Source organism: Carya illinoinensis, chromosome 5 (assembly GCF_018687715.1).
Source record: "Carya illinoinensis cultivar Pawnee chromosome 5, C.illinoinensisPawnee_v1, whole genome shotgun sequence".
NCBI lineage: Eukaryota > Viridiplantae > Streptophyta > Magnoliopsida > Fagales > Juglandaceae > Carya > Carya illinoinensis.
In genome coordinates, this window is record NC_056756.1 from 30,029,041 (window position 1) to 30,045,249 (window position 16,209).

At 35.0% G+C, this 16,209-nt stretch overlaps 1 protein-coding gene across 1 annotated transcript; it reads right to left on the reverse strand.

The window, feature by feature from the left end:
- Positions 1 to 360: 360 nt before the first annotated feature.
- Positions 361 to 6,582, reverse strand: LOC122310721 (signal recognition particle subunit SRP72-like). The gene is made up of 6 exons (XM_043124840.1): positions 6,273 to 6,582; positions 6,054 to 6,190; positions 3,718 to 4,070; positions 2,109 to 2,205; positions 1,751 to 2,032; positions 361 to 1,625 (listed from the first exon to the last, which is right to left on the reverse strand). Exons 1-6 carry the CDS (start codon positions 6,412 to 6,414, stop codon positions 633 to 635), a joined length of 2,004 nt encoding a protein of 667 aa, XP_042980774.1. The 5' UTR covers positions 6,415 to 6,582; the 3' UTR covers positions 361 to 632.
- Positions 6,583 to 16,209: the final 9,627 nt, after the last annotated feature.

The following is a 16,209-nucleotide window of genomic DNA, read 5'->3' on the forward strand; positions in this document are numbered from 1 at the left end:
AATTCTGGTTTGGTATAACGTTGGCAATTTTCTGATTTTTTATGGTGTAGTGTAACTTGGATGAGAAAATCTATTTACAAGGGCAATTGTCTGCCTTTTTTTATGGTTTAACTTGTGCAATTGGAGCTATTATTACTTTTTCAGATTCATTAAGTTTCTAACTTCCCTTCATTTCTGGCTTGGTTCCTGAATAAATAAACAGGTCATAATCAGAGATGGGGCAGGACCAAGAAGTAGAAGAGTGAGTGCTCTCTATAAGAATGAATGCAGGGTTATTCTCTTATCATCTTTTGCTGCCTTTGAAAGAAAATACAAGAATGTAACTTAAAAGAGCTTGAAAATGTGGAAGTACAAAACAGATTGTCACTGGCAATTGCTAAGCAAGCCATGCTGCAAATTTGTTTAATTTGGCACATGATGATAATGTGAGTAGCATTTGTTTGGGTGAAAAAAATGCAAGGATAAAGAAGAGGCAAAAATCAAGACTAAATCCGAACAGCTCAGGGCAGAGGCTGGAAGTAAATTACCAAAATCTTTGGCTTTAACCCCTACTGATGAACCCAAAAAAAAAAAAAAGTTCGAAAACTTTCATCAACTCAAAAATTCCATCCGAAATTTATGAATTCTCCTAATTAATTCCGAGACTTCTTCCTTGAGGACTTGGATTGAGGCTTGGATTGCTCAGCAGCTCCTTTGGAGGCACCCGCTTGGTTAGCTTTTGAATTTGAAACGTATGAACTGGATCCCACACCAACTGCTTCATGCTTTTCTCTAGTCACCGAACCCTGTGATCCTCTCACCTGCGCCGCCCTCTTATCCTTCCTCTTTGGCCTGTAACTCGACCTCTCCCTCTTAGGGAGCCACCTTTCTGGATCTGGTGGAGGACCTGGGTTAGCTGGGTCAAACCCTTTAGGGTACCTTGGCTTTCTCTTTCTCTTCTTCTTTGCTTTTGCCTTACTCTTACCCTCATCCAGTGCCTCACTGACCCCAACATGAGAAGCACCCTCAACATGTTTTGCCCCAGAAGTCTTCTCCAAACTATCCACATCGATCCCCTTCAAACCGGGTAATGGCGTCAGCTGCTTCTCATAAGCTTCCGCCTTATTAACATCCACATGAGCCATTGTTGTTACCAGCCCAACCAATGCTTCTATGTTTCCATGGCTTTTTACGAGCTTCTCGTACAATTGGGCAGCATCCTCTTCATGGCCGTGCCTGAGCTTGAAGGAAGCAGCCTCTTGCATTATCACACTGAGCTTATTGTCCTCAGTCATGGCATTTGACCACCATTTGATTGCAGAGTCGAGCACTGCAGCTGCACCATCAATATCTCCAGCACGCTCCTTAAGAGCCACAAGGGTTGCAACGGTGGCAGGCATGTGCTGGATATCATGTATCTTAGCCAGGGACTCTGCTGCAATATGAGGATGGCCAGCAGCAGCAGCAACCTGCGCCCTAGCAAGGAGAACCACCTTGGACTTATCAGGGTACTTTTCGACAAACTGCCCTAATACTTCCTCAGCCTTTCCAGCCTTGTTCTCTCTAACCAAAACAGCAGCTTGAAGCAGGATGGGCCTGACACTGTCAGCAAACATGTCAGGCAGTGCCGCAACGAGTTCACGGGCCTGTAAAATTTTAACAGAGTTCATTTAAGGAAGTCAGCAGAACCATAGTCGTTCACTTTGACACAAGGTCAAAGACAAGCATTAAAAAATAAAAAAATTCAGATACAAGAAAAAGAATGAAAGACCTGATCAAGCTTATTTGCATGGAGAAGCAAAAGAACTCTGTTTGCATATATTGCTTCCCTTTGTTTTAGAGAAAGTTTTAAGTCAAGTCCACGAGCAAGATGGAAGTTCTGTAAATCTTTCTCTTTCAGCCGATCAAGTTTCCTTAGGCTATCAGAAACATCTTTCGAACCTTTCAATGCAATAAGGTTGTTCACTGCCACAGCTAGTGATGATTCATCTGACACATCTCGTTTTATAATGTCTGTGTAAGCTTGTATGGCCTCTTGTTTGTGACCAAGGAGCTGATGAAAAAAGTCATTAGCATCAATTGCCACCTAGAATAAAGGAACAATGCATTTGAAAATGAAATCAACTAACCTGCTGAACATAGGCCAACTGGACAGCTATAGGAGCCAATTCAATCTCTATTTCATCATCAGGCAAGTTGTCTTCCAAGAGTGTTTCCTGGCCAATTCTGACAGGAAAAAGCATATCAACATCTAGTATATCATCAATTTTTACAGAAGTTCCATTCTCCCTTTTCTTAAGCTCATACATATTCTTGGTTCAGTGCATATAAATTCATTCCACATTTTATTTTCTCCTCTAATTCACCATGAAAAATAATAAGTTATTCTACATTTCAATCATCATTTTCTTTATGTTCATAGGAAAAAGAAAAAAGTGCATATAAAAATATCATCCCTAATCACCTCCATTGTCACTTCCCTTGCAACAAATAATGCATTTATGAAATTACCTTGCAAATAAGACTTCAAAACTACGAACAAAACTTACATTCAAACTGAATGTAAACTCCACCCAGAATAAGTTTTTCCTTTTAACTGTCAATTTCCCTTATAGTACATATAATTACCACAAGTAAAAGAGAAACTACTTTCAAAGTTACCATTGCAAGTGTCAAAGAGAGAGATCTATACAAAAGCTAAGGTGCAACCATGATTCGGAAGACAGAATATCAGGTTCTGAGAAAAACAACAACAGAAGAAAAACCATTCTAATTCTAAGATGTTACTTTGAATTGACGATCATTGCAATGGTCACCTGAGATAATTTCCGGTCACACAGACAAACTGAGCAGAACAGAGCAATCACAAACATCAAGAATTGTTTTATGTATTTATTTTTGCCCTAGATCCAGGACAAGAATAATGAGAGGCTTTCCATATGAAGATTACATATGGCTCTTAATTCAAACCTTAAACTTCCTTCTACAAACAGGAATCTCTTTCTCCCTTCTCAGTCTCACCACCGCCAAAACAAGTATTCCCCCAACCTCTAGAGGTTGGCTTAAGTGGTAAGAGCCTTGATCGTGGTGGTATGATCCCTTCAGGTCTAAGGTTGCCAGAAGTTATTTCAAAATCACTTGGGTGCAAACAATTTCTAAGGGCTATCGGATTGGAGGAATTTTTTCTTGAATTATCCGAAGTACACATTTTTGTTTTGATAAGTAAATGGTAGTATTAATAAGGATAGCCCCAGTACACAAGATGGTATACAAGAGATAAGACCTATCTAGGCGCTAAAGAGGAAACAAGAATTATCCGAAGTACAAATGCTGGAAACTTCCTGCCAAGGGCCAGTGCACCCTTGGAATTAGTCGAGACTTTGTTCCGAATGCCCAGTGCCAATTAAAAAAAACTCCCATGAAGAGGAAAACTCAAAACCGTGGCCAAAATAGACCAATTGGACCTGAAAAATTCAGGTCAGAGGTAGGGTGCTGATAAATTTAATAAACTATCACAATAAAGAGCAGCTAGTTTTGGATCACATGATATAATCACCAAAAATATAGATAAGACCAACAAAGTTGAACATTACAAGAAAAATGATTTCCTTTATTAAGAAATTTAAGAGCAAACAGTTTGCTTGACCAGATTCTCTTTAACAAAGTTGTTGTCCTTCAATTAAGTTGAACGGAACTTGCTAATGAACATCAATTCTTGCAACCAAAATAGTACATTACCTTCGGGCTGACAGCAAGAGTTGTTCCGCATCTGTGTACATGCCCCTCTCAATTAGAGAACACGCAGTGTTGTATGCCAACTCAAAACTGCTAGTTGCTTTGACCCTAAGTGTATCCAGCATTCTTTGTACTTCAGACGCCCTCCCAGAGGCAACCAAACCAGCAACAGAGTTTATTTCTATGGAGTCAATCTTGGATTTTTGAAGCTTCTGATAGATATCCATGCAAGCATCCATTTTTCCCAGACGATACAGAATCTGAGACTCTAACAGCATTGTTGCAGAATTACCCTCTTGACGTTTCAAAGACTCCAAAGCTTCATCGAGTTTGTTCTGTCTGTATAAGCAGTATGCCTGTTTACAGAAAGCAAAAGCATAAATAAGAACATCAATGAGGCATTTAGGACGCTCTTGGAGCATTGTATCCGAGCACATGTATAATTGAAACTCTGTAATTGATTTGAGGAAGAAAATCTATTAGAGTTAAATAAATAATAATAAAACATGTAGGCTGTTTTCATTTGATTGAGCCCACGTATGAACCACTTAAGATGCTAAGATGCTCAAAATTGAATGCAAAGAGAGATTTGACTGGTGTGAAAAAACTAACATTTCTTATCAATATATAAAAACTTATTGATGAGTAGTAGGCATAGCCCAAGTACACGAGAAATATAGAAGAGGCACCTAGGCATGATTGTCTAGAGATACCAGGAATTCATGACTGTTTATACCACTGAAATCTATTACAATCGACTTGTGGATTAAAGTATTACAAAAGAAAATTCTAAGCTTGTCCATTTCAAAAATTAACATGTGAACAAAGAAAATCAAATCCTTAAATTTGATAATAACAGGCAGATAGATAGTACCTAAATTCAAAGGCAATCCCAATCACCTTCCAAGAAGCATCAAATTTTGTAAATATTGGTCTTTTCTAGTTGATTTTTCTCCTAATAGGGACTCAACAACTTGTAGTTTTTTTAGATGAATAACAACATGTAGTATTTAATGAGACAGAAACACGTTTCCAGCAAAACTAAAGAGATTACAAATGGGTGATCTACGAGCACGCCCGCACACACAAGAATATTACCGTAATAAGAATTTTTAAAATAAACTTTTGTAGGGAAGTAATCAATATTACAACAATGAAACTTTCATGAGTACGAGGTTCTTTTTTTTTAATAAGTAAAATGAAAGGTTTATTGATATGAATGAAGTAGGCAAAACCCGTGTACACATGAAGTATACAAAAGAACACCTAAGTAGATTCTAGGAACCAGAAATTAAAGACAGAAAATCATGAACACTTGTTCCGTTAAGCACAATGGCTGAAAACCAAAGCAATAAGGTGTGTACAAAGAAGTTCCGAAGTTCGTGCGCTCCCTGTCTTCAATGCACTGATCATTCATTTCCATACGGATACACCACATAATGCACAAAGGAATCATCCTCCAACCTGCAGCCACTTGGGGGCAGCCTTGAATATTATTCCAGCAGGCTAATAAATCCACCACCCTCAAAGGCATAACCCAAGCCACCCCAATGCTTCTAAAGACCTCATCCCACAACTCTCTTGTCACCTCCATAACCATTTCGTCTCTTGGGAAAATCTTGACCATAGACAACTTGAGAAAGCGTGGACTTATTGTTATGGATTGATGTTATATGTATAAAAAAAGTGGAGAATCTATGGACCATTTATTACTTCATTGTGAGGTGGCAAGGGTGTTATGGGATGAGATCTTTAGCAGGACTGGACTTGCATGGTTGATACTTAGGAGGGTGGTGGATCTCTTTGCTTGTTGGAGAGGCCTTCAGGCCAACCCACATTTTGTAGCTATATGGAGAATGATTCCTTTATGTCTTATGTGATGCATTTGGCTTGAAAGGAATGATCCGAGCTTTGATAATCGCAAGTGCTCTTTAAATGAACTTAGAAGTTTCTTTTTCCACACCTTATTTCTTTGGGCTTCTATTATTGTACTTAATGGATCTAGCTCTCAAGATGTTCTAATATCATTTTCTAGCTCCTAACTTCTAACTAGGTGTTCTCTTTCATATACTCCCTACATACTTCCCTGTGTACTTGGAAAATGCCTATTTACTTAATTGAATAAAACTTTATGTCACTTACTAAAAAAAAAATAATCATTATGTCAACGCAACTCCTAGGGATTAAAATTTCTCCATTTTGCCCACAATCCGCCAATGTAATACGGTTCATCCATATTTATGTACCGCAATGCATATCGACATCAAGTAAGACACAAGGGGACCCTAAATCATTTAAGATGGGATTATAAACCGAATCAAATGCGCGAAATTACGGACCTTGAAGAAACCAAAATCGAACGGAACCTTCTGGGAGGATTGAATCATCGACAAAGCGTCCTCGATCCTATCGTCCTTAATCAACGCCACAACCTTGCACCGAATCGCGTCCTCATCACCGGGTGCGATCGAAAGAACTGCACAGAAATTCAAAAAAATATAAAAAGAAAATATAAATGACGAATTTGTCGGAGACAAGAGTGAACAAGAGAATTGAACCTTGATCGGCGACTTTGGCAGCCTGTTCGAAATCAGATCGCTGGATGTGTTTGCTAAGGGAAGTAAAGAGATCCTCGATGGCGGGGGGAGGCTGTGATGACGAAGGAGAAGGTTTCAGTTTGTCTTTGGGCTTCGGAGCCATGGATTTTCTGGAATGTAAGAGATTTAAACGAGATAAACTCCCTTGCCAAACAGATGAGAGGAAAAAAAAAAATGGAGGCGGAGGTTCAGGTGGAGGCTGGAGAGAGCTGTGGCGATGGGATGGCTATCTTCGACTTGTACTCTCCAGGGCTCGCAGAATTCCTCAAGTTCCTCTTTGCCTTCTCGGGATATTGCCTCACGGGTCGGGTAGCACCCGGTTGACCCACCATTTGGTGGGCTTGTGGGTACCATGTGAACATTCTGTTGAGAAAAATGAGGCATTTTGAGAGTTTTTACACGTCATTTCTATACTCCTCTTTAATCATTAAGAAATAAAAAATAGTTAAAATACACGAGTGGGCCTTTTTAAAGGTCCTATTATCATTTACCTATATTTAATATATAAATAGATTTGGTGTAAATGATTTTGCATGATTTATAAAGTGATAGAACGGATTTCTTCAAAGTGTGTTTGATTTGGTTTAATTTGTCATTCTAGCCTTAGAATCTTGATTCTATGGTTTTGATTTTGAAACTCTTGTTCTTAAAAGGATTAAGTTGGAGTTTCAAAGCTTATTGTCTTAGTTCTTGTTGGATTGTTGACAAACATGCAAAGGGCATGATTTTAAGCAAGATTTAGACGCTCTCGGGTTTAGTGATATTTTGTTGTGATTATTTGGTATGACATGTTGGATTTGATACTTAGATCAAATTATGACTTGAATGTGTGGTATATGGGTGTATTGTTTCAAGATTTGTTTCATGTAAATCAAGGATTTTGCCTCTATGTTTAAGTCAAAAGCATGTTAAGTTTTGGTTTCTAGGTTTTCCATGCAAATCGATTTTCAATTGTTGAGTAATGTGATTCTTGTTGTCAGTCAAGCATGTTATCAACTAAGTTTGAAGGATGAAAATGTTAGAGTTAAGATTTGTGAGATTTTGGAATCCTTGGAGTTAAAATGTAAATGATAGATTAAGAACACCAAGGTTAGGTTCAGCTTGACCTAATGTTGATGTCTTGGGTAATTATTTGAAATTGTGAGTTTATGCTTTTGTGAAACATGTGATTTTCTTGGTATGATTCTAGAACTAAGGATGTGATATTTGAGATTTGTTATTTCGGTTATGTATGTTAGTGTGTTGAATGACCAAGTAACAAGCAAAATCATGGTTTGTAGTCTTTATATGAATCGGCCAAGAGGATTTCTCATGGTAGGGATTAGTTTTTGAAAATTCTAAACCCATATTTTGATTTAGGATGAAATTTACATGAGGTATGTACATTTTGGTAACTTTTGGGGTTTGTTTACAATTTCCTTAACTGTAGGGCTAATTTGCAATTTTCTAAAAGTTAAGAAGTAATTTTGAAAATTAAGCCTAACGTTAGTAATTATGGTTTATGAGTGTTAAGTGAAATTTATAAACCTCGAATGTCTCTCATTTCAACCTACACTACATTTATGCCACGTATGGAATTTTGTAAGTTAGCTTCTAACTTATTTATTGCTTGCTTATGTATGAATTGTAGTAAGGCTTGTAAAAGTTATGTTCATGTTTTCTTTAAGCTCATCGAATTGAATTATGTTATGTCATGCTAAGTTGTTATGTATATCAATCATGAATATATGTTACCTGTCACGATCATCATGTCATCATGTCATGAAGCATGCAAGCATGTCATGAAATTTTTGAAGTCAAGTGTGAAGAGTCAAGCTTACACCATGGAACAGGTTATTATGTATTAGTCTATCTTAAGTAAGCAAGCATGCCATGTTCATTAAAGTGATGTTTTTACACCCAATGAGACAAGACACCAAGGTATACCCAGGAAACAAGTTTTATGTATTAGTCTATCTTAAGTAAGCAAGAATGCCATGTTCATTAAAGTGATGTTTTTACACCCCATGAGACTAGAGAGAATGGTAAACCCGTGAGACAAGTTATCATGTACAAGTTTATCTTAAGTAAACAAGCATGCCTTGTTCATTAAAGTCATGTTATTGCACCCCATAAGACAAGACATCTTGTTTGAGTCAATTTTAGGTAAGCAAGCATTCCGTGTTCATTAGAGCTATGTCTTTATAAGCAAACTCGTGTATCAAGCATACATGTTATGTTTACTATCATGCATGCTTATTTATACTATTGGTAGCTTAGTAATTTTACTTGTTGAAATCTATAAATTTCATTATGGTAGTCTCAACTACCATTCCCCAAAATGGTAGAAGGTGTGATAAGGACCAATGGAACCTAATTGGATAAGGCGAAGAGTGGTGTGGCCAGAGCCGATTGACACAGAGTTGATTGTAGATGACTGTTTTTGGTTGATAGATTGTTATATGGATATTATCATACATCTGGTAATTGGTATTGAAGAAATTTTGGGGGGAGACCTTGAGCCCCAATGGATGCCAATATGTGAAGAGTTTCTCATCCTAAAGAACTATTTTGTATTGGCTAAGCATTTTATGGATGTTAATTCGATATTGTTGGATGAGATCATAGAGATTTTGAGAGGCACAAGATGTGGATTAGGATCTTGCAACCTTGTACTATGTGCTTCCCTTTTGAGGTTTAAAAAGGGATCCATGTTTTGGGATCCTACTGTTGCCCAGATGACTAACACAAGAGGGGAGGTGAATTGAGTTGTATTTAAAAAAATAACAATTATAAATCAAATATACAATATAAAATATAAATAAAATACGAAACAGTAATAAATATAAAGAGTAAGGGTAAGAGATAAACAAACTCAGTATGTTAACGAGGTTCGGCCCCACTGCCTACATCCTCGCCTCAAGCTACCCCTTGAGGATCCCTAAATTCACTATTCAACCTCCTTCAGGTGGAGATAGAAACTTATTACACATTTGAACAACACTGCTACAAAAGATTCGTGTAGAACACCCTCTACACTTGCAATCACCTTACACGTAGTGATTTAACTATTTCCTGTATAGAACACTTTCTACACGCACAAGGGTTATACACACCCTTTTACTGATACAAGAGCTGATAGTGGGTAGGTTATCAGAAAACACTCCTCAATGAGTGAAATAAGAACAATACAGCGCAAACTATATCTCTCAAAATGAACAAGGATTAAGGTTCAATGCTTAGAGAAGAGAGAATGAAAATTTTGAATGAATGTTGTATGCTCTTGGTGTTGTGAATGTGAAGCTTTCAAATGATCTATTTATAAGCATATGAGACTTCATATTCAAATTTAAAAAGATTCACATGTCAAAGACAACATCATTCACTTTTTTAAAAAAATCAAACCTAATCTTTTACTTTTGGCATATAACAAAAAGAGTACACTTTCCTTTTAAAAAAATTCAAACCTAATATTTTACTTTTTGCATATGACAAAAGGAGCACACTTCCCTTTTCAAAAAATTCAAACCTAATCTTTTACTTTTTGTATATGACAAAAGGAGCTCACTTTACTTTTCAAAATTTTCAAACAAAATCATCTACCTTTTGTATAAGTCTAAAAAAGCATCAATCACTTTTGAAAATATTCAAATAAAACATGCACATGTGAAAGACAACAATCAATCATCTTTAATATTTTCAAAGTTCAACCTTTTAATCAAGGCATGTACATGTAAAAGATGACAATCAATCATCTTTCAAAATTTTCAAATTTACTTTCCAAAAATATTCATGCACATGTGGAAAATGTATTTTAATGCTTTATGATAAAATATTAATTTTGAGCATTAATCCTAATTTTGAATTTTGAAGAGATTTACAACATTACTCTATAACTTTAATGTGAACTTGTTCCCTTCTTGCTCATGCTTATTTCCTTGATGTGCTTGACTCTATTGTGTAGACAACTTGAGCTTGAGACTTTTTTATTCTTTGAATTCATTTGTTATTATCAAAATTCATGTGTAGATATATAATTACACAAAACTTGAAACCTTGGGTTCAACACCTACTTTTGTTATATGATGTTTTAGTTTGCTATTTTGGATGATCGATGTGACTTTTATTATGTGGATATTAATGGATAAGTGTTTATGTTTTGGGTTTAGCATTTTTCACATTATGTATTACTAAAAAAAAAAAAAATTATTCATTATGATTACTGCATACTGTTAGAAGCATGCTAGGTGCATTATATTCTTAACTGTCATGAACGTGAATATGTAACTTTATATTACATGTCCCGATATTTCAAGTTTAGTCAAATCTCAAGAGAGTTGGACCCATCACAGAGGGTCTATTAGTGCGGAGAGGACTATTGTAGGGATTCATAGTGTTTAGGCGACTCTGTTAGTGTTTTTGATTGCTTGCCTATGATAAGTCTCACTTCTCAAAGCTTCACAAATGTACTGTATCTTCCATAAAGAGATAGAGAGAGATCTAGTTTGATTTTAGGGTATCATGCCATTAGCTCATTGGGAAGCGATGGAAGCCAGACAAAAACAAGTTTCTAAATTACCAGTTTGTCCTCACTTTTTGAAAAACTTGAAGTACTAAAAAGATAAGGAAGATGTTTATGTACATTGTTTGAAGAAGATCAATTTATATAGTTCTCTAGAAGCCTCTCACTCTCATTTTCATTTTCTATACTGCCTTCTTGATTCATATAGACATGAAAAGCATACGTTTAATACTCTTAGTCTCTTGTTTCTCAAACTCATTTACATATATTGTCTTAAGTGCCTATTTGTAGCTTCTTTTGTTGCACATGGGATTTGACACACATGCTTTCTTGTAGACAAGATGTGGGTTATCTCTTATGCTTACTCTTCATTCTTGATTCTCAATGTTTCTATTTGATGGTGGTAATAAAATTACTTTAAACCAAAATAAGGTTAATTCTTTTAATATTTACTTGTTATAGCTCAATTTTGAAATATTTAATTTACAATATAGGTTGTTTAGTCTTGTATTGAGTGTGTATTTCAAGAGTCTTTTTTTCTTATAGATAAATGAAAACCTTAAAAAATAGATAAATAAGGTCTAGACAAAGAATTTCCTTATTTAAACTTGTAGCATTAACGATATTAATTGAATATTTTTAATAAAAGAACAAAGGATGTTATTCGTAGAAAATATTCAAATGTAAAAAAGAAACATATCTTGCAATGTTTTCTCATCTTCCAAAAAATTAAGTTGGCATATTAGGCAAAGTTTTGGATTCCATTTTGGTTACCATTTCAGTTGAGACATTGGAATTGAATATTTTGTTATTGGTATGTTTTGGTATACCATTTTGGAATAGTCATTGCATAGATAAGTATATATACAAATATATATTTATATGAACTACATTCCCCAATAAGTGGAAAACAAATAACATCTAAGAAATATCTATTTTGATGAATATCAATAAACACAAGAAAAAACATTTTTCAAAACCTAGATCAAAGGGACAACCTAGTAGTTTCAGTCTTCTATACCATTAACAACAATTTTTTAATTAATAAAAATAAATAAATACAAGGCAATAATTACTCTCATTAAAGGAAAAATTATCAATCATAAATTTATTCCTATTGAAGAAAAATAATTAATCATTTTGTTCATGGGATTTGTCTCTAGCCATTTTTTTTTCCGTTTGTTTTCTTATGACAGTTCTCACTTAACAAAACTTCACAAAAACACTGTACTCTCCATAAAAATCATATAGAGAGTGTGAGTTTGGATTTAGGGTATCTAGCCATGAGCTCATTGGGAAGCGGAAAAGAATGGGCGTGGGATAAAACAATATTTCAAAATTATCAATTTGTCTTCACTTTTCGAAAAATTAAAAAAAAAAAATGTCATGCATATAAATTTCGAACAAAGCCCATAATTTGCCCGCAATACTAGAATCAGGCTTAAATGGGTCGAATGGATCAAAATATACAAAATTTGATCTAGAAGTAATCATCCCATCAAGCCTTGCTTGTTCTGGTACGAAAAATTCCGATCCTCTCGATTGAAGGAGAAAGAAAATTAAAACATTGGTATTAGGAAATATTGTCTTAAGGTTTTCTTCTATTGGGATTGGCATATTCATGATGGTTAGGGATGTAAGAAAAAATTGACAAACGGACCAAGCCAACCGAACCGAAACAAATTGACCGGTTCGGTCGATTTGAGTTCTCGAAAACTGAAATCGACACCCTTAATGATGGTGGTGTTTTGGATCCAGTTAAAAATAAAGAGAAATGTGGTTAGTGATGTAGTACTAGCATTTTTATTTAAAAGACCTTTAAATACATAGCATTTTTTCCATTGTTTTTGTTAGTGTTACATGGCATTTCTACTATTATGCTTTTGGTTGATGTTTTGGAAAACAAACTTGCCACATTTGATATGTGTGTGTAAAGTAAATCATTCATTTTAGGAAACAAAAATATGATAACTCATAATTATATAGACTTGTCAAAGAATAAATTTGAGATTACAATTTTATTATCATAAAAAACAAACTGTTTAGTAGACATGGTTTTGCCATAATTGCTTTAGAAGTTGTTGCAGCCAGACTTAAAACTAAAATTATATAGATCTTCTTGAACTCTCTTTTCAAGAACTTCTCGACTGTTGCAAAAAAGAGATCAGGACAAAGTGCTACCCATATCCATATACCAAAACTTTTTATTATATCCAAAATGAGAGGATTAGGAAGGAGGAAGAGTATCCTTTCAAAATAGTTAAGTAAAATTGTCAACCCAAGACTGAGGAACGACCATTAAGAAATTTAAATTTTCATTTCTTATGAGATTTTTCTCCTAAAATCATATAACTTGATCTTATATCCTCTAGAAATCCCTTGCGGTGATGATTGGTGGAGTCATCACGATAGATCACAGAAATGAAGAAGAGTTTCTTACGAGAGTCGAAGAACAACCAGTAACTAATGGGTAATATAGACTACAGAATTTGAAGTACTTGAAAGGAGTAAGTATAACTAATTTTTACTTGTCAAACAAATACTAATTTGAGGATGATACCTTACTCTTTTGCTTCTATCTAATAGGATATCCGTGAAGGTACCAACATGCTTGATAAATTGAATCAAGGCAATAAGTCAAATCGTAAACATGCAATTCTTATAATAAGATTGGGCTATGACGAGAAAGAAGAAAATAATTATTGGATTGTTAATAATTATTTTGTCAAAAAGTGGCGCATCTATGAATATGTTAGCATTGCTTGAATTTCAAGTCTTCCAATACAACAAATGGAACTTGATTTTCAGAACCTATTGTCAAATTCTAGCCAAAAAGTAGCAAATTGGTATAATATGTTTATGCTATCATTTATTCATTGTCTATGCAAAATACAAGATATGTAGTATGCATATGAAGTAATTCAAATCTACGTTCTGAAGTTTTCATTGTTACAATTGAGTCATTAGTTGGATATCAAGATAAAAGAAAAAATGATATGCATTGAAGATTAGAAACTCTTACATTAAGGGACTCAAATAACCAGATTTATGAATTGGGATAAGAGGGTTGACCTCCCTCTGCTAAATTTGTTAACTGTCAAGGCTTGACACAGATTGACAAGAATTTAAGGCCACCGAAAGCAAAGCTTGCCATCAATGTCTATTTGACAGTCTTAAGTGGGACAATTTTTTACTAGGTTTCTTTTGCGAATGCCATGTTTCAAGTAAGCTTTAGGTCTTTGATTTGGGTTTTACTATTTCTTCTTGCATCCTAACTTTATGCTGTTGGTTTTGTTGGTTGGTAGGGTGCCTTTAATTAATGGAGTTGTGGTTACTCCTATTGGTGGGTATGAGATTTGTGATTGCAAGTTTAGATATGCTATTTTCTTGATCTATGCTTTCTGGAATCGCCTCTTTTCATGTTCCTAATTTGTTTCGGCTGATGGTTGCAAAGGGCACAATGTTGGTGCGTGCTATCTATGCTGGTTAGACTACTATGGTTTAAGAAAGTATTACTATTTTCATGACCTTGTTGCGAAATACTGTTCAAACTTGGAATATTAACTGTTATTTTCTCGTTACTATTTATCTCTTGGCTTCACCTATTGTCGTCAAGTAGGGCCCCCGTGCCATCTATGTGTCAGTGCATGGAACCCACACCTACCTGTTTATTAGTGTTCTCTACATTTTCTATTTGGGTTTGTACAAGTTTATTTACATTTTATCTTTGATGCATATAGCATCCCATACAAAATTAAATGGATGCATTAGGAAAAATTTTGAATTACACTTTGGTGGTTCGATTGAGAGATTAGAACGGAACATTTCTATACCGGTACATTTGGTATACCGTTTTGGACTAGTTATTCTTTTAAAGGAAAAATTCTAAGCAATAATTACTTCATTTAAAAGAATAATTGCCAATCATAAATTTATTCATATTGAAGAAAAATCGAGGGGTTTATTTCTAATCAATATTTTTCCACTTGGTTTCCTATGACATTTCTTACTTCTCAAAACTTCACAAAAGTACTATACTCTCCATAAAAAGTGTAACACCGGGGCTTGGTCAAATCCACTTTTTAAATATTTTTGGACTTATATGTATGAAAAAACTGGTTGAGTTTTTGAGTTGTTTTTATTTTTATTTTTTTTATGGGTCCAATTTATTTTTTTTAAGAATCCAACCTATGTTTTTTTTTTTTTTTTAAATGTTTGTTATCTTTTCAAATGGACTCTAGAGTCCCTTTTCTATTAAAATTTTAATTAGTTCTAGTTTACCCTTAGTACCATGTTCAGATAGGTTTGTGTTTTTTTTTTTTTTTTTTTTTTTTTTTTTTTTTTTTTTTTTTTTTTTTTCAGAAAAAAACCTGCCCCCACTTCGTGCCACATCCATTCCCATTGCATGCACGTCTCTTTCCATTAGGGTACAAACCAACTCTATTTATTGCTATACGTAGCAGGGGCTCACGCATAGAGTGATCATCTCCTTTTAACCTAGACTAAAGTTGCCACCGCACCACCATATAACCTTCTCGAACCTTTTCCTCCACTAGCCATGAGCGAGTCCTTCCACTCAAAACCACCGTGTGTTAGCCATTGCCTAGCCCACACGCACGGCAACATCACCACATAGCCTTCACAGTTCCTTCTCCACTTCCCAACTAGGCCTGTTTTTAGCAACCATAATAGAGCACCCACCCTCACACAAAACAGAAAATGAAAAGGAGCATTGATACTCTGAACAAGGACTCCATAACATGCAGAAAATATCATGCAGCAAATAAGTTGATGAAAGAAAGATACAACAGCTAAAAAGTATAAACCACTGGCATAGAAAAGTAAGGCAACAGAAAAGCATGTAAAGCATGGATCGACAGCTGACCAGAATGCACACAATTGCAGATAAAGTCATGTAAAGCAGTGTCTTAGGTTGTCATGAAAAGCAACATCTTAGATTACTTGTAAATCACTAGAAAATAAAAAGTTAACTTTAATACTCTTTCTCCTTGTCTTTCTGTTTTTCTGTAATGTATATATATGTGTAACAGACCCTTGTGTTTACAAGTTAAGTAAATGAGAATTACTTTTCTCCATTTCAAGACTTCATTTTGAGTTTTTACTTCTATTCTAACATGGTATTAGAGAAGGCTTGTCCTGCTATGTTTGCTTGAATTCACAAATAGAAACTCTATTTTATGAGCCCTGACATCTTCTTCTTCTTCTTCTTCTCCTATTTCCCTTGTTGAGGACCCAAACAATCCATTCTTTCTACATTATAGAGACAATGGCAGTATATCATAGTGACAATGCCAATACTATCATTGTCTCAACTCCATTGAATGGTTTGAATTACATGTCTTGGAGCAGATCATTTCTGCTTTCCATTTCAATAAA